Here is a 26221-nt window from a genome sequence, read left to right on the forward strand (position 1 = left end):
ACCCTGTGAACCCCAGCCAGGGGCCAGGCTCTGCTCTGGCATGGACCTGGGGACACGCATTTAGGGCTTCCCTTCTGGATTCATGGGCACACCCCTGCCCGGCCCTGAGCCACTAACATCCAAGTGTGCCTCCCCTGCTTCTTTCATGCCCCTTGTCCCCATTTTCTGTCCCCCATTTTCTGCCCCTGGTCCCCATTTTCTGTCCCCCATTTTCTGCCCCTTGTCCCCATTTTCTGTTGTCAGTCTCTGGGAGCCAAGGCAGGCCCCAAAGCAGTGGGATGGGGTGTAGGAAGTCCTGGGCCTGGAAGCCTCAGAGAACTGCCACTCACTGCCTGCACCTCCCCCGCCCGCTGCCCCATGGCTCAGTGAAAGATGCCTGCCACTGAGCTCCTTTGCTTTCACTGAGCAATCACAGCAGCACCTGGAAGGTGCTGAGAACTCAGGATGTGCAAGACCATGACTGGGCCTGAGGGTAGGTGACCCCTGCACTTCACCCTGAAACTGGGCTCCGAGATCGGAAATCAGCAGACCTGGCGTGAGCATGCACACCATCTACCCCGTCCTCACACAGGCAGACCCCTTGGAGGCCATTTCACTCACTTGCTCGCTCGCTCACTCACTCCTCAACACATGTTGCCTATGCCCCTGTGTTCCAGCACCTGGCTTGCTCAGGCCTTATCTGAGCCAGCCGGCATCTCCGTCCTTTGTGGACAGCCCTTTCTGTTCCTTGAGTTAGTCTCTTCCATTGATCTCTTCCTCCCTCCCGCCTCTGCCACCCCTGAACAGTCCCATCAGCCCTGGTAATGGCACCACAAGGGAATCTCAGTTTCCTGCAGCCCACACTTGCACCAGAGCTGCGGGATGTTGGAGAACTTCACAGGCAGGGGACTGGTCTCACCTTCAACACACCCTCAACCTGACCTAGAAATCCATTCACTCCCTCGGAACCTGGAAAAGACTCTTTCTCACCTTCTCTGCCAACTCACAGACATGCCCTCCCTCACTGGGTGAAGTCCATCGAATTTCATCTGGAACTCAGAAGCCATTAGACAGAAATGGCCCCATTTCCACACCCCGGAATCTCCCTGCCTTCTGCCAGGGTAGAAAACATGCCCTGCTCACAGGAAGAGCCCAGCAAGCTTCCCTTCATGGGAGCCCCTCTTTTCAGCCACCTCAGTCTCTTTGCCTTCCCTCCCACGCCCTCCCAGGGGTCCCCACACACTTCGGTGTGTCCCACATTAGAAGCCGCCCCTTGACTTCCTTCCCTCCCTTGACTTTATCTCTTTGTGTTTCTTTATGGAAAAACTGGTGTGCTCACTTCTTCCCATCCTCATCCCTTCTCTTGCTGCCCCTGAGACTGCTCCAGGCTCTGCCTCATCTCACTGGACTCTCAGAGACTTGGTACAGTGGCTCCCTCCTACTCTGCTGCACCGCTGTCCTCGTGGAGCTTCTGGGACATCCTTCCCCTGGATCTTCCTCACCTCCCTGACTTCTAAACACTGGCCTGTGCCAGGGGTCCTGAGACCTCTTGTCTTCCCCAGCTACACCTCTCACCAGGTGAACTCCTCTAGCCTTGGACTCTGAACACCACCTGTTCTATTCAGCCAGAACCCTCACACCTATCTGCAGTTCTCTCCCCTCATTTATCCACCACCCCACTCAACACTGACACTGGAAGCCTCATAACATGTCAGAACTAGCATGTCGGAAAGCAAGCTCTTCATTTCTGTCCATGCCCGTCACTTGCTTGCCCCCAACCCCCACTAGCCTCCTTATCTCTGGACAGCAGTGCACACACCCTGCTAATCAAAGCCCTAGGGAGGGGGTCCCTGGTCTCTTCCCGCTACTGGATGTGCAACACCATGACCGGGCCCGAGGGTGGGTGACCCCTGCACCTGATCCTGAAATTGGGCTTTGAGATTGGAAATCCCCAGATCTGGGGTGAGCTTGCATTTAGTCCATTAGCAGCTCTCATTGGCTCCACCTCTGAGGAAACCTCAAATATATCTCTTTCTCCCCTGCTACTCAGCTACTATTCTGGTTCAAGCCACTGTCATGGTCTCTGGCCCTGATTATGGCATTAGTCTCCTCGTTGATCTCCCTGCTTCCATTCTTGCCCCCTTACAACTCATTCTCCACTGGAGTTGGAAAAAGATATCTTAAACATGTAAATGATCAAGCCACTCCTCTGCTCACCACCACCCATGGCTTGCACAGACTGTCAGCCTGTGGCCGTGTCTCTGCCCCTGCATGTGGTCCAGCCTCTCCGAGCAACATCTCTCTCTCTGCATCCCAGCCACAGTAACCCTGTCCTGCTCCTCAAGTACCACAAACTTGTCCCTACCTCAGCCTCAGGACTGCTGTTCCTTCTGCCAGAATCCTCTTCTTCCCTTATTTTTTTAAACCTCAACTCAAATGTTATCGCCACTATGAGGAAGGCTTTTCCTGACCGCCTAATATAAAGAAGCCCTTCTGAGACACCTCTATTCCCTTCTCTCACTTGGTCTTCACAGCACTTATCAGAACCCTAAATCACCCAGAGTTTTCATTGTCTGTCTTTCTGGCCAGGCTGAGAGTCCCCAGGGTGCAGGCTCTTTGTTGGAAATGTTCACTGCTATGTCCCCAGTGCCTGGCACAAGACGGGTACTTCCACACAAGGCTGCTTGCTAGCCTGACATCCACTCCCTCCCTTCTTCCTCAGTTTTGTTCTAGAATTCCATCCTTCTTCACTTGACTCAGGGGAAGATGACTACAGCCCCAGCTCCAGGGGTACATCTCAGCTAGTCCAAGTCAATCGTGGTGGAACTTACCCCGACTGCAGTTGGTTTAGGAGTGGGAGCATGTCCCAGTTATGATCAACCACTGACGCAGAGATATGAAAGTCAAGCCCTCTGCAGTGAGCTAAGATTTCTCCACTGCACTCTAGCCTGGGGGATAGGGCAAGACCCTGTCTCAAAAAAAAAAAAAAAGAAAAAGAAAAAAAGAAGAAAAAGTCAAGCCCTCTTGTTCTGGCTCCCTCCAGGACAAATTCGGTGGTGCCATGCTTGCTCCAGAGTTTCCCACAGGAACTAGACTTCTCAAACCATATTTCACCAGCTGCTTCTTCTATTATACCCCCTGCTTCCTTCACTTCCTTGTAGATTTCTCCTGAGAGGATTTCATCAATCACTTGCACAAGAATCCCCAAATCAGGGTCTGCTTCTAGGGAATCCAATTGAAGACAACCCTTGTTGTGGTCATGAAACTGCTGCTGCCATCTTGCTTGAAGATGAAGCCAGCATACACTGCAGACAGAGCCCTGATCCACCAACCTTGGGGTGGCCTGCATTGGTTTTCCTGCTACAGGTACAGGAATGCACTTCCCTACTGTCTAAGCCAATCTGAGACCAGCATCTTTTATACTTAAAGCCAAAAACATTATAAACTGAATAAAATTCAAGAAACAGAATTCTGGACAGCAAAGGTAAGGTGGCTACATTGATTCAAATTTCCCAACACACCCTAGGAAGGAAGGAAGGAAGGAAGGAAGGAAGGAAGGAAGGAAGGAAGGAAGGAAGGAAGGAGGGAAGGAAGGGAGGGAGGGAGGGAGGAAGGGGGGGGAGGGAGGGAGGGAGGGAGGGAGGGAAGGAAAGAAGGAAGGAAGGAAGGAAGAAAAAGCTAACACTACCAAAACCCACACCTTTAGCACAACTAGAATAAGCAGAATGCCTAGATTTCAAATTATCTTTAAATTAAATACATAAACATCTATATCCAGTGAGCTGTCTCTCACACTCTTGCTACAAGTTTTCACAGAGAACAAGGGTAGTCTAAGAAAAACTGCAGAAAAGGGAAATAGTGGTAACCCCAAGATAGATCTAAAATCCTACCAGAGGTCAGGCGCAGTGGCTCACGCCTGTAATCCCAGCACTTTGGGAGGCTGAGGCAGGTGGATCACCTGAGGTCAGGAGTTCAAGAACAGCCTGCCAACATGGTGAAACCCTGTCTCTACTAAAAATACAAAAATTAGCCAGGCGTGGTGGTGAGCGACTGTAGTCCTAGCTACTCGAGAGGCTGAGGCAGGAGAATCATTTGAACAGAGACGGCAGAGGTTGCAGAGAAGACGAGATCACCCCACTGCACTCCAGGCTGGGTGACAGAGCAAGACTTCATCTCAATAAATAAATAAATAAAATAAAATAAAATAAAATCCCACCAGAAAGAGAAAGTAACCCCGGCTGCGCAGAGTGGCTAATGCCTGTAATCACAGCACTTTGGGAGGCCGATGTGGGTGGATGAATTGAGCCCAGGAATTCGAGACCAGCCTGGGCAACAAAGTGAGACCCCCATCTCTACAAAAAATTAAAAAATAGCGGGTGTGGTGGCACATGCCTGTAGTCCCAGCTACCAGGGAGGCTGAGGCAGGAGGATTACTTGAACCCAAGAGTTTGAGGTTGCAGTTAGCTGTGATTGCACCACGGCACTCCAGCCTGAGTGAAAGAGAGAGACCGTATCTCAAAAAAAGAGAAAGTGACCCTAACTGTAAAAATACTGGAAAAAAGCCCAGGTAAATCAGAGCACTTACTACAAGGAAGGGACTTAAGGACATGCAATTCAAGGCAGTATTCTTTGAAAGGCATGATTTACGGGACAGGAGGTAGAAGGAAAGGGGTCCTTTGCAGACTGGAGGGTAAGGGAAAAGAAGCAAAAGTGAAATTTTGAGTTCTGCAAGATAAGAGGACAAAAACCTTGGAGGACCCACATCCCTCTCCCCAGCACATATGTACACACACACACACACACACACACACAGGGTATTCTAAAAAAAAAAAAAAAAAAAAAAAAAAAAACTAGTGTGCAATACTGACAGAGGAGGGCGCCTTTGAACTAGAAAGCTTGCAAATCACCCAAATCCTGAAATGAACAGGTGAAAGCTGACTACATTTGCTTCTATAAGAAAAAGAGAGCATCTTTTAGCTTTGTTTGTACGTTTGAGAAGATGAGAGCATCTTAACTGATAAAATTCCTATCACCCTTAAAAAAAATAAACAAGGACCAAGCAGAAGAAAACTGTAACACAACACTTCAGCTAAATAGCCTTAAACAAGTGTTTGGGCATCTGAAAAACCACCTTGAATCAGAAATTCAAAAATAAAACATATACATGGACAAATGTCAGTAAGAAAAGAGACTTCCTTAAGCTCAAGGAAAAAGTAGAAAATAAAATTATCTCGGGGAGGAAGGTGCCCAAGAGAAAATAGAGTCAAATCAAAGGGTAATGAAGTAAATTGAAGAAAGTCAGGATATAACCAAGAGAATAAAAATGAGAGAAAATAAAGGAAGCAAAAGAAAGAAAATAAAAATTTAAAAAATAAATAAAATTAGAAAGAAAGAACTAAAAAGGGCCAGAAACTGGTTGAATTAAAAGATAGGCAAAGAAGCAGCAATATATAAAAAGATATATATATATATATATATAAAGATATAGATACATAACGGAATCTTTGATGAAGAAAAACAAAAGAATGGAACAGAACCAAGATTTAAAACTGCAATTCAAGGGAATTTTTTTTTTTTAGACGGAGACTGGCTCTGTCACCCAGGCTGGAGTGCAGTGGTGCAATCTTTGTTCAATGCAAGCTCCGCCTCCCAGGTTCAAGGGATTCTCCTGCCTCAGCCTCCTGAGTAGCTGCCACCTCGCCTGGCTAGTTTTTTGTATTTTTTTAGTAGAGACAGGGTTTCACCGTGTTAGCCAGGATGGTCTCGATCTCCTGACCTCGTGATCCGCCCATCTCGGCCTCCCAAAGTGCTGGGATTACAGGCTTGAGCCACCCCACCCGGCCTGGCCTCAGACTTCTTAAAAGCAACACACAGGCAAGGCAACCAAAGTGGAGTATTTTTTTAAAACTCATAGAATAAAAGCTGAACTAAGAATTTTATATCTGATCAAGCTGTCCTTCATGTTTTAAATGTGTGAGAACTCAAGGAACTCTATACCCTTGAGCCCTTCATGAGGAATCTGCTAGAAAAGGAATTTTATATAACCAAGAGATGACAGGAGACTTCAGGAAAAAAGACTGATACGTTTAATAGAGTTTATTGTAAGTTGAAGACTAAAAGGTGGAGATGAGTGTGGAGGAAAGTAATAATATTTTAACGGTTAAAATATGAAGTAGAGTATGGGCATGGAGGCTCATGCCTGTAATCCCAGCACTTTGGGAGGCCAAGGCAGGTGGATCATTTGAGGTCAGGAGTTCGAAAACAGCCTGGCCAACATGATGACTTTCTTTACTAAAAATACAAAAAATAGCCAGGCCTGGTGGTAGGCTCCTGTAATCCCAGCTACTAAGGAGTCTGAGGCAGGAGAATAGCTTGAGCCCAGGAGGCAGAGGTTGCAGTGAGCAGAGATAGCACCATTGCACTCCAGCCTGGGCGACAGAATAAGACTCTGTCTCAAAAATAAATAAATAGATTAATTAATTAATTAAGTAGAGCTGAGCATGGTGACTCACTCCTATAATCCCAGCACTTTGGGAGGCTGAGGTGAGCAGATTGCTTGAGCCCAAGAGTTTGAGACCAGCCTGGGCAACATAGGGAGACCCCGTCTCTACAAAAATACAAAAATTTACCAAGCGTGGTAGCTCACACCTGTGGTCCCAGCTACTCAGGAGGCTGAAGTATGAGGATAGCTTAAGCACAGAAGGTCAAGGCTGAAGTGAGCTATGATTGTGCTACTGCACTGTGGTGTGGGTGACAGAGCAAGACCCTGTCTCAAAACAGAACAAACAACAACGAAACAGGCCAGATACTAAAGGGTTAAGTAGGAAAGCAGGGGATAATGGAGACTATAAAAGAAACCACTAGGGCGGGCACAGTGGCTCACGCCTGTAATCTCAGCACTTTGGGAGGACGAGGTGGGCGGATCATGAGGTCAGGAAATCAAGACCATCCTGGCTAACACAGTGAAACCCTGTCTCTACTAAAAATCAAAAAATTAGCCAGGCATGGTGGCAGGCGCCCGTAGTCCCAGCTACTTGGGAGGCTGAGGCAGGAGAATGGTGTGAACCCGGGAGGTGGAGCTTGCAGTGAGCTGAGATTGTGCCACTGCACTCCAGCCTGGGTGACACAGCGAGACTCCATCTCAAAAAACAAAAACAACAAAATAAAAACCACTAAAATAAAGGTACAACCCTTCCTAGACACCAAAAGAAATTTTTAAAATAGAAGAACTAAGAAAACATATCATGTAGAGAAAGAAACACAGCATTGTATTACAATACACATAATGATTATAACATGAAGTAATATGACTGAGTTGAGGTCAAACCTATTAGCCATACCAATGAATGTGAATGGGCTTAACTTATTACAGGAAAAATATTTTAAATTTGGGTCACAAATAAAACTCAAACTATATGCTGAAAGTAAGAAATTGATCTAAAATGAATTAGTTCAGAAAGGCTCAAAATAGAGGGATTTATCAGGCAAATGGAAACAATAAAACTTCAGGTTGCTATGTTGATATCAAACAAAGTAAAATGCAGATCCAAAAGCATTAGAACTCCACCAAAAGCCTCCTGGAACTGATAAACAACTTCAGTAAAGTTTCGGGAAACAAAATCAATGTACAAAAATCAGGAGCATTGCCACACACCAATAATGTTCAAGGTAAGAGCCAAATCAAGAACACAATCCCATTTACAATTGCCACAAAAAAAATACCTAGGAATACCTTTAACCAAGGAGGTAAAAGATCTGTAGAAGAACCACAAAACACTGCTAAAAGAAATCAGAGATGACACAAACAAATGGAAAAACACTCCGTGCTGATGGACTGGAAGAATCAATACTGTTAATATGGCCACACTGTCTAAAGCAATCTACAGATTCCCATCAAACTACCAAGTCATTTTTCACAGAACTAGGAAAAAATTAGCTGAAAATTCATATGAAACCTAAAAAGAGCCTGCATAGCCAAAGCAAACCTAAGCAAAAAGAACAAAGCTGGAGGCATCACCTTATCTTCAAACTGTACTACAAGACTACAGTAACCAAAACACCATAGTACTGTTACAAAAACAGACACATAGGCCAATGTAACAGAATAGAGAACCCAGAAATAAAGCCACACACCTATAGCCATCTGATCTTCAACAAAGTTGACAAAAATAGGCAATGGGGAATGTGTTGCGGCAAGTCAGGGACCCCGAATAGAGGGAACGAGTGAAGCCATGGCAGAAGAACATAAATTGTGAAGATTTCATGGACATTTATTAGTTCCCCAAATTAATACTTTTATAATTTCTTACATCTGTCTTTACTGCAATCTCTGAACATAAATTATGAAGATTTCATGGACATTTATCACTTCCTCAGTCAATACTCTTATAATTTCCTATGCCTGTCTTTACTTTAATCTCTTAATCCCATCATCTTCGTAAACTGAGGATGTATGAAGCCTCAGGACCCTGTGATGATTGCATTATCTGTACAAATTGCTTGTAAAACATGTGTGTTCGAACAATATGAAATCTGGGCACCCTGAAAAGGAACAGGATAACAGCGATTTTCAGGGAACAAGGGAGATAACCATAAGGTCTGACTGCCAGCGGAGCCAAGCAGAACAGAGTCATATTTTTCTTACTGCAGAAAACGAATAGGAGAAATATCACTGAATTCTTTTCCCAGCAAGGAATAACCCTGGGAAAGGAATGCATTCCCAGTGGAGGTCTGTGGACAGCTGCTCTGGGAGTGTCTGCTTTAAGCAGTTCAAGATAAGGGATAAAATACGCCCTGGTCTCTGGCAGTGCCCTCAGGCTTGCTAGGATTAGGAAGTTCCAGCCTGGCGAATTCTAGTCAGACTGGTTGTCTGCTCTTGAACCCTGTTTCCTGTTAAGATGTTTATCAATGACAATGCATGCCCAGCAGGACATGGAACCTCCTCAGTAATTCTAATTTCACCCTGGCCTTGTGATCTTGCTCTGCCTCTCTGCCCTTGTGATCTTTTATTGCCCTTTCAAGCATGTGATTTTTGTGACTTACTCCCTGTTCGTACCCCACTCCCCTTTTGAAATCCCTAATAAAAACTTGCTGGTTTTGTGGCTCAAGGGGCATCACAGAACCTGCCGATATATGATGTCATCCCTGGAGGTTGAGCTGTAAAATTTCTTTCTTTGTACTCTTTCTCTTTATTTCTCAGACTGGCTGACACTTAGGGAAAATAGAAAAGAACCTATGTTGAAATACTGGGGGCTGGTTCCCCCGATAGGAAAGCACTTCCTATTCAATAAATGGTGCTGGGATAGCTGGCTAGCCATATGCAGAAGATTGAAACTGGACCCTTACCTTTCACCATAAACAAAAATTAACTCAAGATGGATTAAAGATTTAAGTTGTTCTTTCTTTCTTTTTTTTTTTTTTTTTTCTGAGACAGCATCTCGCTCTGTCACCCAGGTTGGAGTGCAGTGGTACCAGCGCGTCTCACTGCAATCTCCACCTCCTATGTTCAAGTGATCCTCCCACTTCAGCTTCCCAAGGAGCTAGGACAACAGGTGCGCCCCACCATGCCTAGCTAATTTTTTTGTGGTTTTTGGTAGAGATGAGGTTTCACCATGTTGTCCAGGCTGATCTTGAACTCCTGAGCTCAAACCATCCACCTAGCTCAACCTCCTAAAGTCCTGAGATTACAGGTGTCAGCCATCTCGTTCAGCCAGGATTAAAGATTTAAATGTCAGACCTCAAACCATCAGAATCCTAGAAGAAAACCTAGGAATCACCATTCTGGACATTGGCCTTGGGAAAGAATTTATGACTAAGTCCTCAAAAGCAATTGCAACAAAAACAAAAATTGAAGAGTGGGACCTAATTAAAGAGCTTTTACACAGCAAAAGAAACTATCAACAGAGTAGACAGACAACCTGCAGAATTGGAGAAAATATTCACAAACTATGCATCTGACAAAGGTCTAATATCCAGAATCCATAAGGAACTTAAGCAATTGAACAAAGAAAAAATGAATAATCCCATTTTAAAAATGGGAAAAGGGAGCTGGGCACAGTGGCTCATGCCTGTAATCCCAGCACTTTTGGAGGCCAAGGCAGGCAGATCACTTGAGGTCAGGAGTTCGAGACCCACCTGACCAACATGGAGAAACCTTATCTCTACTAAAAATACAAAATTAGTCAGGTGTGGTGGCACATGCCTGTAATCCCAGCTACTCGGGAGGCTGAGGCAGGAGAATCGCTTGAACCCAGGAGACAGAGGTTGCAGTGAGCCGAGATTGTGCCATTGAACTCCAGCCTGGGCAACAAGAACAAAACTCCACCTCGAAAAAAAAAAAAAAAAGGAAAAAGGGTCAGGTGCGGTGGCTCATACCTGTAATCCCAGCACTTTGGGAGGCTGACACAGGCGGATCACCTGAGGTCAGGAGTTCAAAACCAACCTGGCCAACATGGGAAAACCCCATCTCTACTAAATATACAAAAATTAGCCAAGCGTGGTAGCACACACCTGTAATTCCAGCTACTCAGGGAGACTAAGGCATGAGAATCGCTTGAACCCAGGAGGCCAAGGGGGAAAAAAAAAAAAGAAATACTAGGTTTCAGAATTTGTGGACTACCTTTTTTTTTTTTTTTTTTTTTTTGAGACAGAGTGTGGCTCTGTCACCAGACTGGAGTGCAGTGGCGCAATCTCAGCTCACTGCAACCTCTGCCTCCTGGGTTCAAGCAATTCTCCTGCCTCAGCCTCCCAAGTAGCTGGGACTACAGGCGCCTGCCAACATGCCCGGCTAATTTTGCATTTTTAGTAGAGACGGGGTTTCACCATGTTAGCCAGAATGGTCTCTTGACCTCATGATCCACCTGCCTCGGCCTCCCAAAGTGCTGGGATTACAGGCGTGAGCCACCGTGCCCAGCCCCTCTGTGGACTACTTTTAAAGCAATTATCAGAAGAAAGTTCATAGCCTTAAACACATTTGTCAATAAGAATGAAATGAATTAAATTCCTAATACATGCAGGCACACACACACACATACACACACACACATACACCCAACACACAAACTATTCAACAGAACAGGTAAGCCCAAAGATGGCACAAGGAAGGAAATAAAGATAAAAGTAGAAATTCAAAAGAGAGATATAGAAAAGCAATTACATTAATAAACCTAAATCCTCTTTTTTAAATTAACAAACCGGGCCTGGTGCAGTGGTTCACACCTGTAATCCCAGCACTTTGGGAGGCCAAGGCAGGTGGATCACCTGAGGTCAGGAGTTTGAGACCAGCCTGGTCAATATGGTGAAACTCCATCTCTACTAAAACTACAAAAAATTGGCCAGGCGTGGTGGCGGGTACCTGTACCAGCTACTCAGGAGGTTGAGGCAGGAGAATCTCTTGAACCTGGGAGGTGGAGGTTGCAGTGAGCCGAGATTGCGCCATTGCACTCCAGCCTGGGTAACAAGAGCGAAATTCCGTCTTGAAAAAAACCACAAACAACAACAACAACAACAACAAACTGAACAAACTACTAAGTAACTTAATAAAGCAAAAACAGGAAGAGAGCATAACTTTACAAAATAATAGGTAATGAGGAGTAAACATTGAACCAGAAAAAAAAATTGAAAATAAAAAACAACTTTGCAGAATTCTATGCAAATGTATTTCAAAACGGATATAAGATGGATAATTTTCTAGAGAAACAATGTATATGAAAATGACTCCATTAGAAGTAGAAAGCTTAAAATAGACCTCTTTCTTTCTTTCTTTCTTTCTTTCTTTCTTTCTCTCTCTCTCTCTCTCTCTCTCTCTCTCTCTTCTTCTCTTTCTCCTCTCTCTCTCTCTCTCTCTTCTCTCTCTCTTCTCTCTCTCCTCTCTCTTTCTCTCTTTCTCTCTCTCCCGTCTCTTCTCTCTCTCTCTCTCTCTTCTCTCTTCTCCTCCTCTCCTCCTTTCTCTCTTTCTCTCCTCTTTCTCTCTTTCTTTCTTTCTTTAAGACAGAGTCTCCCTCTATCACCCAGGCTGGAGTGCAGCAGCACCATCATCTCAGGTCACTGCAACCTCCGCCTCCTGGATTCAAACAATTCTTGTGCCTCAGCCTCCTGAGTAGCTGGGGCTACAGGCGTGTGCACCACGCCAAGCTAATTTTTGTATTTTTAGTAGAGACGGGGTTTTACTATGTTGGCCAGGCTGGTCTCGAACTCCTGACCTCAGGTGATCTGCCCATCTCTGCTTCCCAAAGTGATAGGATTACAAGTGTGAGCCACCACGCCCGGCCAGTCAAATGATTTTTAACAAGGATGCCAAGACAATTGAATGCGCAAAAGAACATCTGTAGCATGCTACCCTTCACGTAAGAAAGTGGAGAGTATAAGAAAACATACATATATCTGAAATATACATGTTTCTACTCATTTGTGCAATAAAAAACACAGAAAGGATAAACCAGAAACTATCAATATTGGTTACCTGTGGGCGTGTGGTAGGAACACAATGGAAAAGATGGGGAATGTGGACAGGATGTGGAGGTGGAGAGTAACAGATCTCTGAGTATAGCTTTTTGAGTAATAGCTCTTTTGAGTAGTATACATACAGTCATGTGCTACATAATGACATTTTGGTTACAGATTGCATATATGATGGTGGTTCCATAAGATTATAATGGAGCTGAAAAATTCCCATTGCTTAGTGACGTCATAGCCATCGTAATGTCAAAACGCAACAAATTACTCAAGTGTTTGCGGTGATGCTAGTGTAAACAAACCTACTACAGCCAGTCATATAAAAGCATAGCTCATACAGTTATGTACAGAACATAAGTGATAATGATAATAAATGACTGTGTTACTGGTTTATTTACTATACTATACTATACTATACTATACTATACTATACTTTTTAATTGTTATTTTAGAGTGTACTCCTTCTACCTTTTTTTTTTAAGTTAACTGTACAACAGCCTCAGGCAGGTCCTTCAGAAAGTATCCCATAATCATAGGAGATGACAGCTCCATGTGTCATCTGTCCCTGAAGATTACTGTCTCATTACTGTCCCTGAAGACCTTCTAGTGAGATAAGATGTAGAGCTGGAAGACAGTGATATTGATGACCCAGGCCCTGTGCAGGCCTGAGCTAATGTGTGTTCTTGTGTCTTTGTTTTTAACAAAAATGTTTAAAAAGCAAAAAACAAACAAACAAAACCACATTTTTTAAAAGCTTATAGAATAAGGATTTAAGAAAAAAATATATATGTATATATATATATTTTTGAAATGGGGTCTCACTCTGTCCCCCAGGCTGGAGTGCAGTGGTGTGATCTTGTCTCACTGTAACTTCCACCTCCAGTTAAGAGATTCTTCTGCCCCAGCCTCCTAGGTAGCTGGGATTACAGGCACCCACGACCACGCCTGGCTAATTTTTGTATTTTTAGTAGAGACAGGGTTTCACTATATTGGCCAGGCTGGTCTCAAACTCCTGACCTCAAGTGATCCACCCGTCTCTGCCTCCCAAAGTGCTGGGATTACAGGCATGAGCCACCGTGTCCAACCTTAAAGAAAATATGTTAATACAAAAGAGTCAAAAAGTTTTTTTTTAATTAAAAGTTTATGAAATAGAAAAGTTAAAGTAAGCTAAAATTAATTAATTAATTAATTATTTTTGAGACAGTCCCACTCTGTCACCCATGCTGGAGTGCAGTGGAGCCATCTCAGCTCACTGCAACCTCTGCCTCCCAGGTTCAAGCGACTCTGGTGCCTCAGCCTCCCAAGTAGCTGGTATTATAGTCATGTGCCACCAAGCTCAGCTAATTTTTGTATTTTTTTAAGTAGAGATGGCATTTTGCCATGTTGGCCAGGCTAGCCTTGAACTCCTGGCCTCAATCAATCCACCCACCTTGGCCTCCCAAAGTGCTGGGATTACAGACCTAAGCCATCATGCCTGGTCCTAAGGTGTGTTGGGTTAATTTATTATTGAAGAAAGAAAATGTTAAAATAAATTTAGTGTAGCCTAAGTGTATACAGTATTTATAAAGTCCACAGTAGTGTATAATAATATCTTAGGTCTTCACATTCACTCACCACTCACTCACTGACTCAACCAGAGCAACTTCCAGCCCTGCAAAGTCCATTCATGGTAAGTGCCCTACATAGATGTACCATGTTTTATCTTGTATACTGTGTTTTTACTGTACCTTTTCTATGTTTAGATACACGAATATTTGCCATTGTGTTACAGTTGCCTGCAATATTCAGTAATCACACCCTGTATAGTTTTGTGGCCTAGGAGCACTAGGCTGTACCACATATCCTGGGTGTGCAGCCAGCTATATCATCAAGGTCTGTGTCAGTACACACTATGATGTTTGCACAACGATGAAATCACCTAATGACACATTTCTCAGAACACGTCCCCATCATTAAGTGATGCATGACTGTAAATACATGGATGCTCCTCTACTTACAGTGGGGCTACATTCCAAGTAAACCTGTCATAAGTTTAAAATGCACTTGATACACCTAAGCTACTGAACACCATAGTTTAGCCTAATCTACCTTAAATGTGCTCAGAACACTCACATTAGCCTACAGTTGGGCAAAATTATGTAACACAAAGTCTATTTTATAATAAAGTATTTAAAATCTCTTGAAATGAATACTGTACTGAAAATGAAAAAAAGATCAGTTGCATGGATGCTTGAAGTACAGTTTCTACTGAATGCATATCACTTTCACACCATCATAAAGTTGAAAAATGATAAGTCGGCTGGGTGTGGTGGTTCACACCTGTAATCCCTTTGGGAGGCTGAGACTGGTGGATTACCTGAGGTCAGGAGCTTGAGACCAGCTTGGCCAAAATGGTGAAACCTCGTCCCTACTAAAAATACAAAAATTAGCCAGGCATGCTGGCGGGTGCCTTTAATCCCAGCTACCTGGGAGGCTGAGGCAGGGAATCTCTTGAACCCAGGAGGCAGAGGTTGCAGCGATCCAAGATCGAGCCACTGTACTCTAGCCTGGGAGACAAGAATCAAACTCCGTTTCAAAATAAATAAATAAATAAATAAATAAATAAATAAATAGAAAGAAAGAAAGAAAGAAAAATGGTAAGTCAAACTATCATAAATTGGGGACCATCTGTATATATATTTCCCAGATCTGTCTGCTATGGAAGTCTCAAAATAATGATATCCCAGTAGCAATGAGCACATCTAATGTCCAGATCTTGGCTTCTAAATATCATTCCTCAACTAAAAGGAACTTCCAGCCAGGCATGATGGCTCACGCCTATAATCCTAACACTTCGGGAAGCCAAGGTGGGAGATTTACTTGAGCCTAGGCATTCAAGACCAGCCTAGGCAACACAGGGATATCTGTCTCTACAAAAAATAAACAGAATTAGCCAGAGGTTGTGGTACATGCCTAAGTCCCAGCTACTCAGGAGTCTGAGGTGGGAGGCTTGCTTGAGCACAGGAAACTGAGGCTACCATGAGCCAAGATGGCCCCACTGCACTCCAGGCACTCCAGCCTGGGTGACAGAGTAAGAACTTGTCTCAAAAAGTAAACTAAAATAATAAAAGGAGTTTCCTTGGAGAAACAGCTGGTTTCAGGACTGGACCTGGGAAAATACACAATGAGCCTGGAAATTCTTGCTGTGCCAGAAAGTAAAGTTATCTTAGGGGCACGTTGCTAATAAACCATCATCCAAGGGTTTTGAAGAATAATGGAAACATGGTAAAACGACACAGGAATTAACTTGAAAAGTCTCCCACTGGCCACATCTGGGACAATTTGAGCATTGAAATTTTTAAAAAGTAGTCAATTGTAACCCTTTGAATAAAATAAGAATCCAAGAGTGCATATGGATAATGAGGGATCTGGAGATGGACAAAAAGTTGTTTGGGGCCCCAACAAGTCCATAGGGCAATAGGCAGGACAGTCTCAAACAGATGAGCCCTGAGGGAGCTCCACCCTAGAGTAGCACCAACTTCCTAGGGGAAGGTTCCCTGGAGAAGGAGATGCCCAGAATGGGGAAGGCCGAGCGGGGACTCACGAGGGGCCTTTGCGCATCCGAGGCGTGCTCAGGGCCCACTGCTTGATCTTGCTCAGGCTCTGTTCACTGATGACACGCTGGCCGTCAGAGGGCATGCAGTCCACATACAGGTTGTACAGCAGCAGCGCCTCCGTGTTCTTGCGCAGGGCGTTAGCCTGGACCACACGTTGTGTGAACACACAAGGGTCCTCAGCACAGAAGAGAAGCTGGATCCGTGGCACCCAGTACTGACAGACCTGAAGGGGTGGCCTTCCTGGGGGCCAGGTGGGAGGGAGAAGGGGACACACAGTCAGGCTTCTGGGCTGAAGCACTAGGTTCCGGCTGGCTGTGCCGCGGATGCCCTGTGGCCCTGAACAAATTGTTTCCCTCTTCTGACCCCCTGTTGCATCTGTGAAATGGGCATGACGACACTCCCTGCCTGGCCCATCTCGCAAGGTATCATGGACGGATGTGGAAGCACATAGACATGGCTGGGGTACGGTGGCTGACGCCTGTAATCCCAGCACTTTGGGAGGCCGAGGGGGGAGGATTGCTTGAGGCCAGGAGTTCGAGACCAACCTGGCCACCATAGTAAAACCCTATCTCTACTAAAAATACAAAAAAGTAGCCGGGTGTGGTGGTGGGCGCTTGTAATCCCAGCTACTTGGGAGACTGAGGCACAAGAATCGCTTGAACCCGGGAGGAAGAGGTTACAGTGAGCCAAGATTGCACCACCGCCCTCCAACCTGGGTGACAGAGCCAGATTCCGTCTCAAAAAAAAAAAAAAAAGAAGAAGAAAGTATTTAGACAAGCAGTTATACAGGCATGGCTGTTCAAGTACCCGTCTCTTGATCCCACACCCAGGGCAGGCATCACTTATTGATGGGACTTGGGCTCAGAGTTGACATGCCAAAAATGGCCACTTGCCCTTTCTGGGGTCTCTTGAGTGATGAGTCCTCTGGTCCTTACCAGTCAGTGCTTTGGGCAAACAGAGCAAAGTAGAATCCAGAACTGGTCTGGCAGTGCCCTGGGTGGGGTTGGCCTCAGTCATGGGCTGGTCAGCCCCAAGCTGGGGGTCTGCCTGGGGAAGCAGCAGCAGCTCGTACCTTCAGGGGTGACCCCTGCATTCAGGATGGGCCTCCCCATCTCATCTCGCACCAGGCCTTTCTCGTCTGTCTTGTGTACCAGGTATAGCTTCTTCTCCTCGTCGTAGTCCAGGACGCCGACCTCGCACCATTCGTACTTCAGCTTCTGACTCTTGGGGTCCTCTGAAACAGGAGAGGAAACCCCACCAGTGCCACCTGCCATGGGGGCAGGAAGGGGCCTCTGAGTGCTGGCAGCAGCGCTGGGAATGGGTCTCAGAGATCACCAGTCTGGCGTCTCTCCCGCCGGGATGCCCCCATCTGCTCCAGCAGAGCCAGGGCCCTGCTTCCTCCCAGCCGAGCTGGCCTCTGAGGAACCCGGGCTGCAGGAGAGCCAGAAAGACCAGGCTTCTCTGCCCTGGTGCTCAGCACAACCTGCACCAGGGTAGAGAGACACACAGGCCAATAGGAGGCTGGGACAGGCAGCACGAAAGCCCCAAGTTAAGGGAGACCTGCTGAGAACCCATTTGTAAAGGTCATGAATGAGTTGGACCCCCTTCAAGGTGACCAAGGCCAGGGTGAAGCCCTCCTCACAGGCTGCCCCTGGCTGCTCAGTCCCTGGGCCCCTCATCTGAGAACAGGGCACGGCAGGGCAGGACAGGGCAGGAGCCGCTCTTTGGTCAGGATGGGCCTCCCACTGGTTCCCTGGGCTGAAAGCCTGTGCCCACTTCTCTAGCTCACCTCCTGCCGCTGCCCCTCACACATTTCTCTCCAGCCACACTGGATATCTGGCTATTACCGTGAGTTTCAACCTTGTTCCCATGGCAGAGCCTTTGCACTGGTTGTGCCCTCGGCTTGGAACTCTCTCCACTCAGGTCACCTCATTGCTGGTTGTTCCCTTCACCAAGGAGAAGCCTCTGTGCCTAAAATAGCACCCCTGTCCCAGGCACTCTCTGACTTGTTACCTCATTCTATCCCTCACAGTGCCGAAAGTCACACCACTTACGCATCAGTTCCTGGTTCACAGCTGACCTGCTCACACTAGTGTCAGCTCACTGAGGGCAGGAGCGACTTTGTCCCGTCTCAGTCGCAGCTGTGTCCCTGGGCCTATAATGAAAACTAGTACCTTGCAGGTGTTCGATAAATTTTTGCAGAAGGAAGATGCACACACATGGTGCCCAGTAGAGCAGCCGCAATGCATAGTGGCTTAAAAACAAACTGAGGCCAGGCACGGTGGTTCAAGCCTATAATCCCTGCACTCTGGGAGGCAGAGGTGGGCGGATTGCACTCAGGAGTTCGAGACTACCTTGGGCAACATGGTGAAACCCCGTCTCCACAAAAATACAAAAAATTAGCTGGGAGTAGTGGTGAGTGCCTGAAGTCTCAGCTACTTGGGAGGCTGAGGCACAAAAATTGTTTAAACCTGGGACATGGAGGTTGCAGTGAGCCGAGATAAAAGCTGTTTGTTTTGTTTTGTTTGTTTTTGTTTTTTTTGAGATGGAGTCTCGCTCTGTTGCCCATGCTGGAGTGCAGTGGTACAATCTCCACTCACTGCAACCTCCGCCTCCCAGGTTCAAGCAATTCTCTGTCTCAGCCTCCCAAGTAGGTGGGATTACAGGTGCGCGCCACCATGGCCGGCTAATTTTTGTATTTTTAGTAGCGAGTGGGTTTCACCATGTTGTTCAGGCTAATCTTTAACTCCTGACCTCACAATCTGCCCGCCTCAGCTTCCCAAAGTACTGGGATTACAGGTGTGAGCCACCACGCCTGGCCCCCTGTTGTTTTGTTTTGTTTTGTTTTGTTTTGTTTTGTTTGAGTTCTACAGACTGGGTTGAGGAAGGAAGGGCTAGAATTCTCAGGAAATGCTCCCCACCTGTTGACACCAGCTAGCTGAGTAAAGAATGGATAAAGAAGGCCTATAGCTCACCTATTTTGCTTCTCTGTTTTGCTTTTCCCTTCCCTTCCTAGTAGGTTCCCTTTCTGAAAATGCTGGCCTTGTCTCTGCTCAACTCAGATGAAAATATGTCACTGGAAGCTCCCAGCAGAAAACAAGAGGTCCCCAGCAGAGCCCCTCTCTGCTCACCCGTCCTCCCACCCATGCCACCACCCCAGTCTCCCAGCAGAGCACCTCGGTGGAGCCTGGTACTTGGTGCATTTAAGGTTAATGCAGTCCCAAACCTTCTGGTTTTATCACCAGGAATTGGTGATCTGGGAACAATTGAGTTAAATTATTTTTGTAATTAAGTCCAAAGTAAAGGGAACATTCTGGGCTTCTTGTCTAGTTCAGAGAAATTGATTCCAGCATTAACGTGTTTTTAAAATGAAACATAAATTTACAGCCTGCTCAATGGACTGGCTGCACAGTCTTAAAACCAGTCATGGCTCTCACAATCCTGCTTCCCACCTGGAGCTGGCCTACTGGGTCCACTTCCCACTCACAGCATCTTGTCCACCCACCAGGTGGGGAGCAGAGCAGCCTTCAGCCCTGCACAGGGGAACAGCCACCTCCAACTTCCCAAATGATGACCCAGACCTTCCTAGGATGCTGCATCGAGACCCAGCCATGCAGGCCAAGACAGCAGCCATGGATGCCCACCTGGCATTGCTTTCCACAGCAGGAAATGGGAGAACCTTCACAGCCACTGGGGCAGGCCTGAGGCCAAAGGAGCAGCCAGGGGCACTCCCTGGGCAGATACAGACAAGGCCAAGACAAGGCAAACCTGTGTGGCATCAAGTGGGCACGGTGAGGTGTGACAGTGGTTGTTGATGGGTGACAGTAGGCGAGTGTGTTTCTGTGTGGTGAAAATGTGTACATGAGAGTGGTTGTTGGGGGTGTGCGTGACAGTGAGTGTGTTTGTCAATGTGTGTGACAATGGGGATGTGTGTTTGTGAGCAAGTGTGTGATGGTATGTGTTGTGCACACAGAAGTGAAAGCTGAGGGGCCACGGTTAGAGCTGCAACAATGGGGCTTCTGGGTGGAGGGATGGAGAGTGGAACTGTGCCCCTCGTGCATGTTTCAACATTCCCAATGAGCATGTACACATTTTACTACCAATAAATCAAAGATTTTTCAAAACACTAGGCACCATCCAGCTGTCCCTTTTCCAGCCCTGGTCGCTGCATTTCCTGCCTCTGTGAGGCCAGCTCCTAGGCCTGTCTCCCAGCTGAGAGGTCTTGAAAGACCCCTCACCTTCGGTGACTGCCAGGTCCCAGGGGAGCCCAGAGTCTGTGACAGGGCTGCTACTGGAATGAGATAGTGCCCTCACTCCAGACTGGCCTTACTCACCATGCCCCAGGAAGTCATCAGTGGGCAGGAGGGCTTTTCCTGGGACAGGTTTCCTGTCCAGAGACCCTGGCTCCAAACCCATGTTGATCCACTCTCTGGGAGTCCGGCAGTCAAAGTCCTCATTGTCAAATACCTGGAAGAAAGCAGACCAAGGTTGGGAGGAAGCAGCTCCTCTAGTGGGGCCCAGGTGGGACTGGGTGTGCCAAAGGATGGGGCGCCTAAGTAATCCCCTCCCCAGGTGAGAGAGCTGCAGGCTGGGACTGGGGGTTGACCCTCTCCACTGGGGGCTAGGGGCCGACCCTCTCCACTGCTGCTCCCAGGGGTACACAGCATCTGGTTGGGTGTTTGAAACCCTGGATCCCCATCCAGCCAAGCCACCTGAGGCTCAGGCAGAAGGGTGTCCAGGGACCCAAAGCAGGCGGTAGATTCTTTCTCCCACTGCCCAGGGCCACCTAGCTCAGGCCCAAGGGAAGAGGTGGCCCTTGGGTTTTCCTGGGGACCCTACTACATCTTGGAAATGATGAGATTTGGGGCTGTTAGGAGGCAGCCCTTAGCTAGACTCAGCTTTACCTTCCTTACAGGGACCACCAGGCGAGAGACACTCAGGGCCGCAGAGAGGAAGGGAGGGGAGGTGGGTGAATGCCAGAGCCAGGCCATGCTCCCTCTTTCTCCTCCCTGGATTCATTTCCTGATTCATACCCCAAGCGGGTGGCACTGATTCCCTCTTCCATCCCTGCTCTTCCCGTTTCAGTGAGCCTAGAAGCAGCTCCCTACCCTGAGGTGGGCCCTGGTCAGGGAGGACTACTCCACAGTCCAGCTGGGCCACATCTAGGTTGCCCATGGGTGGCATGGAGGCCAAGGCCAGGCATACAGTCTACCCAGGGAAGAAGCAAAGACTCAGCATTCCAGGGGGACTGGGGGCCCCTCCTGCTGCATCTAGGATGCTCAAAGTACCTGGGATGGGTTCCTATTGGTGACCTGCCCTGTTTGACAAGAGAGTGCTGGTGACTGGTGTGGGAATCCCCTTTCAGATCTGACTCTTGAGCTTCCACTGGGGTCCTGCACCTCTGCTCCCCGTCCCTCAACCATCTGTGGAAGCCCGGCTCACCTTCAGTGGGAGGTAGATGGGGAAGAGTGGGTCATGGCCCTGCTCGATGGTTTGGGGGTGCTGGGGGTCCAGGTGTCTAGGCATGAGCTTGTTGGAGTCGATGCCCTGGCTGAACAGCAACTGCTCAATGTCCAGGCTCAGGTACTGCTGTTTCTTCCTGGTCAAGAGCAGGGATGAGACCTCAGGATGGCTTGGCTTGTGTGATGTGGTTCCATGGGTGTCCACAAGGGCTTACGGGGTTGTGGGGACAGGGGTGTGGCCGAGAGACCCCTCTGGAGCCCTCCGCCCCTCTGAGACTCATCAGGAAGTGGTGTGGTGGCTGGGGCTGGTGTCCTGGGCTCCAACTGCCCTTCTGTCCTGCCCCACAGTCCCATTCACTGACCTCAACACCACCTTCCCCAATTCCAAAACATGTAAATTGTTCCTATTAAGACACCAAAGGGCTAGAAGATTCGATCTAAACACTGGTGCACAGGTTCTGCTATGAGGATTGTCACCTGGTGATCTGCAGTTCCTCACCCCCTGAGACAGGTGGATGCCATCTCCCGGACAGTCTCCCCACAGCCCACCCAGCCGTACCTCTCGATCTCAATTTTGCGAGGACGCTGGCCTGGCAGCACCTGGAAAGGCACCTGCACCTTGGGCTCATAGGCCTGCAGCGGGAAGTCCGTCTGGGCGAGCAGCTGGGTGGTGGGCCCAATGCACTGCTGCTCCACTCGCTCCTGGAAGTCCTCAGGAACCTCGAAGGTTCTGACTGCAGGCAGAAGCAGGGGCAGGGGCTTTGGGGCTCAGGCCAGCACCCAACAACCAGCCTCCACCCCATAAAACAAATCACCAATCAGGCAGTATGCTTTGGAGTGTGGGAAGCTCAGAGCTTGCCTGTGGCTGGGCAGTGGCTGGGAGAAAGGCATGGCACCAAGTGCCCTGGGGCTATGAGCCTGGAGGGATGGTGGCTTCCAGAAGGTCTGTCCTGGCCCTGCTCTCCCTGTCCACAGCCAGCATGCTTGACCACTCCTTTCCATACCACCCATGACTCCAGCACCAGGGGCCATTGCTCAAGCCAGGTGTTGAGTTCAACAAGGGCGAGGGTTACCACTAGACAGGAAGATGAAATGGGATGGGCTCCTCCCACCCTTACTGCAGAGGCCCCCTCAGCATATTAGAGTCTGATATTCATTCCCTGAGGCTATTGCCAGCTTGAGGCATCCTGGATACTGTGGGTGGCTCCACCATTCTGGCCCTGCAGGACCCTCAAATCACAAAATGACTGCCCCTACTTAGATGAGCAGGGTATACAGAGGCTTCCATTCCATACCTGGGGGAAGGGGAGTTGGTGGGGAGAGATCCACTGATAGGATGACCATCCATCTCAGTTTGCCCGCGACACCAGATGGTCAATGGAGAAGAAAGTCCCAGGCAAAGTGAGACCACAGAGGTGGGGAGAGGGGAGTGGGCATTTGCTTCAGGAGGGCATGATCACATTTCTCAGGGCCTGGCTGGGCTCTGGGCAGTCTCCTGATGGTCCCCTCTATTTTCCGGTTGGAAGAAGGGTCCAGAGTCCCAGGGGCCCTGGTGACCCCTTCCTTGGGCCTTACTGCCTCCCTGGGACCAAGAGGTGGTCGTGCTGCAGGAGGGCCCACCTTAGGAGTGGCATCTGGGGTCCCACAGAGGCCTCCAGAGGTGGGGCCTGGGCAGTGTCCAAGGCTCAGCAGAGCCTCCACTATTAGCTGGAGTCTGCTCTCACCAGGTTGCTGAGTAGTCAAGGGACCCCATCAAAAAGGCCCAGATCTCAGGGCTGCCAAGAAGGTTCTTTTCAGAGCCCTAATCACCAGTTCTTGAGGCTGCGTGATACCACTCCACCCCCAGGACCCACTCAGTGGCCAAGAAGGAGCCAGGGTGAAGAGACCCACACCTGGCCTCCAGACCCTGCTGTGTCCGTGCGCCGGGGGAGGCTACCCCAGCCCTCGGGCAGCAGAGTGAATGTCCACAACTGGCTGCTGAGAGCCCTGACTGACACTACCGTGTGCCGCTGGGGCCTACTTTTTCTCATGTGGGCAGAGCTGCCATCTGCCGATCACCCTCTGCCCACCCTGCCATGAGTGGCAGGAGCACCATTCCCAATACCCTCAGTGCTGAGATCTGTGGTTGGTAGCCATTTTCTGGGTCACGGATACTTGTGATACTGTTGGAAACAATAGGCCAGACCCTCAGGTAAGTGCACAAATGTACGTGCTCATGGTGTTTTCTAAGGCCTGTGGGCTCCGAGAGGACTGGTCTGGACAGTGACAGCAAGGAGCCAGGTCTTTCCTGGGGGTGGGGAGGAGGGGTGGACAGGGGTAGCCACAGGGCATCTGGGCCTGATCCAAGGGGACATCCTGTCTGCCAGGGGAGAGGGGCAAACTCTGGCCAGGTGGGAGGCCACCTGTGCAGTTCCTCACCACCACTCAGGGCTTCTCCTGGAGGCCCTGTACTCCCCTCTGCCACTGGGGAAGGCCCCACACCCTGCAGACCTGTCCCAGTCCTCGCCACCCCAGCCATGCTCTGAGACTCTCCATGAGCCTGAGAGGAGAAGCCCCCTTTCCTCCTTCAGCAAGGATCTCCCAGGCATCTATCTGAGCCAGGCCCTGTTCTAGGTGCTGGGGCCACAGCAGGGAGCAACTCAGACAGTCCTGGCCTTTTCAGGGCCCACATTCCAGAGGAGGCAGAAAATACACCCATATGCCCTTCTGACCTCAGCCAGGGAAAGAAAGCTGTGGCTTTGACCCCCGGCAGCCCAGCTCAGCCCAGCTCAGTGTCAAGGTCATGGCTCCACTAACAGTAATGACTCAGCAGCTATGGCTGACTGAGCACTCACCATGAGTGGGCGCTTGTGAAGCACCCTGTTTCTTATTATCCCCACTCCACAGTTAAGAAAGCTGAGGCCCACAACCAAGAAAAGGTTGTCTCCCTGAGGCCAAAAGCCTGCTTGGAAATACCTACCGGAACCCACTCACACAGCCCTCCTGAGCACTGACCTCTTGGGGTGAACTTGTCGAGGTCAGCCTGCCGCAGGAGGTTCTGGCTCATTCGGGGGCCACGACACACCTCCTGAAACCAAACCGCAGAGCCCTGAGTATGTGTCAACATCCCAGGGACAGGCAGGACCCGGGAGGGACCCTGAGGCCAGGTGCCTCCCTTGAGGTCCACCAGGGAACACTCCAGGAGCACAGGAGTGGGCAGAACCAGTGAGTACACACAATTTCCCATTAAAAGGCCACAGTGGGCAACAAGTGTGGCCACCCAGGACATCCTGACCCCGTCCCATTCTGGTCCAGCCCAGCTCCCCTCCTTGCTCTGAGAACACTCCACAGTGCATCCTGGGGCTGAGCCATGAAGCAGGTACTGCAAGGCCAGCAGGTATCTGTGTACATACTTCCTCTCCCAAGGGCCACTGGCACTGAAGGTGTAATGCATATCAGGGGTTCCTCGCCCTGTCTTTCTTGGCCCCTCCCTGGCCTAAAGCCTAAGACTGCCTGGGACGTACAGGACTCTGAATTCTCTCCTTGTCATTCCTTCCCCTCTTTCCCCTGCCCCCAGCCTCCTCCCTCGCATTCTAGCCTTCTTCACACAGCCGTGCCCTCTCTCAGGGACCCCAAGTCTTTGTACCTGTTGTCTCCCCTGCCTGGAACACGTTCCCAGGCCCCACTCTTACATCCTGTCTCTTAGATCTCAGCAGTATATCACCTCATCTGTGGAACTTCCCAACCAGAGCCAGGGGAGGGGGTCGTCCCTACCAAAGCCACTGCCCCATGACAACGACAATAGGGACATGGGCATCTCATCCCTGCTGCATCTCCAGCGCTCCATCCAGGGCCTGGCACACAGCAGGAGCTCAGTAATGAGTTGACGAATGAATGGACAGATGGATGGGTGGTGAGAAAAATGGATGGAAGGATGGATGAGGGCAGAATAGAGGGTAGATGGATAGAAAGACAGACGGATAGGTTGATAGACAGCTAAATGAACAGATGGACTGACTGATGGGGAGAAGGATGAAAGGATGGGTGAACGGAGCCCAGAGGAAGGGCTGAGGCTTGGTAGGGGATGGCTGCCATACTCACTCCAAGTTGATCCAAGGTTCCAGGGCTGAGGATGTCAGAGTAGTACCCACGCTGCTTCATCAGCAGGTACTTCTTATCATTGCCTGTCAGGGGTGACTTCCGGGGCTGCCCCAAGTCTGAGAGTGTGGGTGGGGCTGGGGGCAGGGATAAATGTGGGAGCTTGGGGTCAAGGGCTGGAGGATTCCCCAATCCATAGTCTGATCCTGGAAGAATCTTCTCCGGGTTATACTCTAGGCCCCTGTGGGTCTCCACTTGGACTCCAGGAGCACCGCTGCACTCCGGGCCTTGAGGGGTCCTTCCTGGGCTACAGCCTTTACTGTTAGGCTGCTCCATGCTGCTTCTCAGAGAGATGCCCCAGCCGAAGCTCCTAGGAGAAGATCCCAGCGTCAGTCCGCCCTTGCCAGCCTCTGTCTCAGCCCCCAGACACATGGATGCCTAGATTGCCTATCTGCCACAAGCCCCAGCCCATGACCCATGGGTAACAGAAGAGCAAGGAGGAGGGAGTGGTCTCCTCCTAATCTGGACAGGCATACAGTACCCGAAGTCCCACCGGGAGACAGTGGGGCCTGCCCTGGACACTGCATGTGAGAAATGAGCCTACCCAGAGTTAAGGGTCGAGTGAGGGGAAGCACTGCAGATGCTCTCAACCCA

The 26221-nt window shown here is 48.8% G+C and overlaps 1 protein-coding gene across 1 annotated transcript in view; it reads right to left on the minus strand.

The window, feature by feature from the left end:
- DNAH1 (dynein axonemal heavy chain 1) overlaps nucleotides 1–25921 on the minus strand; it is an 81576-nt gene extending 55655 nt beyond the window's left edge. Inside the window, exons 1-7 of the mRNA XM_038003844.2 lie at nucleotides 25571–25921; nucleotides 24485–24557; nucleotides 22050–22224; nucleotides 21471–21627; nucleotides 20363–20495; nucleotides 17101–17262; nucleotides 16016–16268 (exon numbers count right to left, since the gene is read on the minus strand). Coding sequence (XP_037859772.1) covers nucleotides 16016–16268; nucleotides 17101–17262; nucleotides 20363–20495; nucleotides 21471–21627; nucleotides 22050–22224; nucleotides 24485–24557; nucleotides 25571–25903 — 1286 coding nt within the window. The 5' untranslated portion in view covers nucleotides 25904–25921. The remainder of the gene's footprint in view (nucleotides 1–16015; nucleotides 16269–17100; nucleotides 17263–20362; nucleotides 20496–21470; nucleotides 21628–22049; nucleotides 22225–24484; nucleotides 24558–25570) is intronic.
- Nucleotides 25922–26221: the final 300 nt, after the last annotated feature.

This window comes from Chlorocebus sabaeus, chromosome 22 (genome assembly GCF_047675955.1).
Source record: "Chlorocebus sabaeus isolate Y175 chromosome 22, mChlSab1.0.hap1, whole genome shotgun sequence".
Classification (NCBI taxonomy): Eukaryota; Metazoa; Chordata; class Mammalia; order Primates; family Cercopithecidae; genus Chlorocebus; species Chlorocebus sabaeus.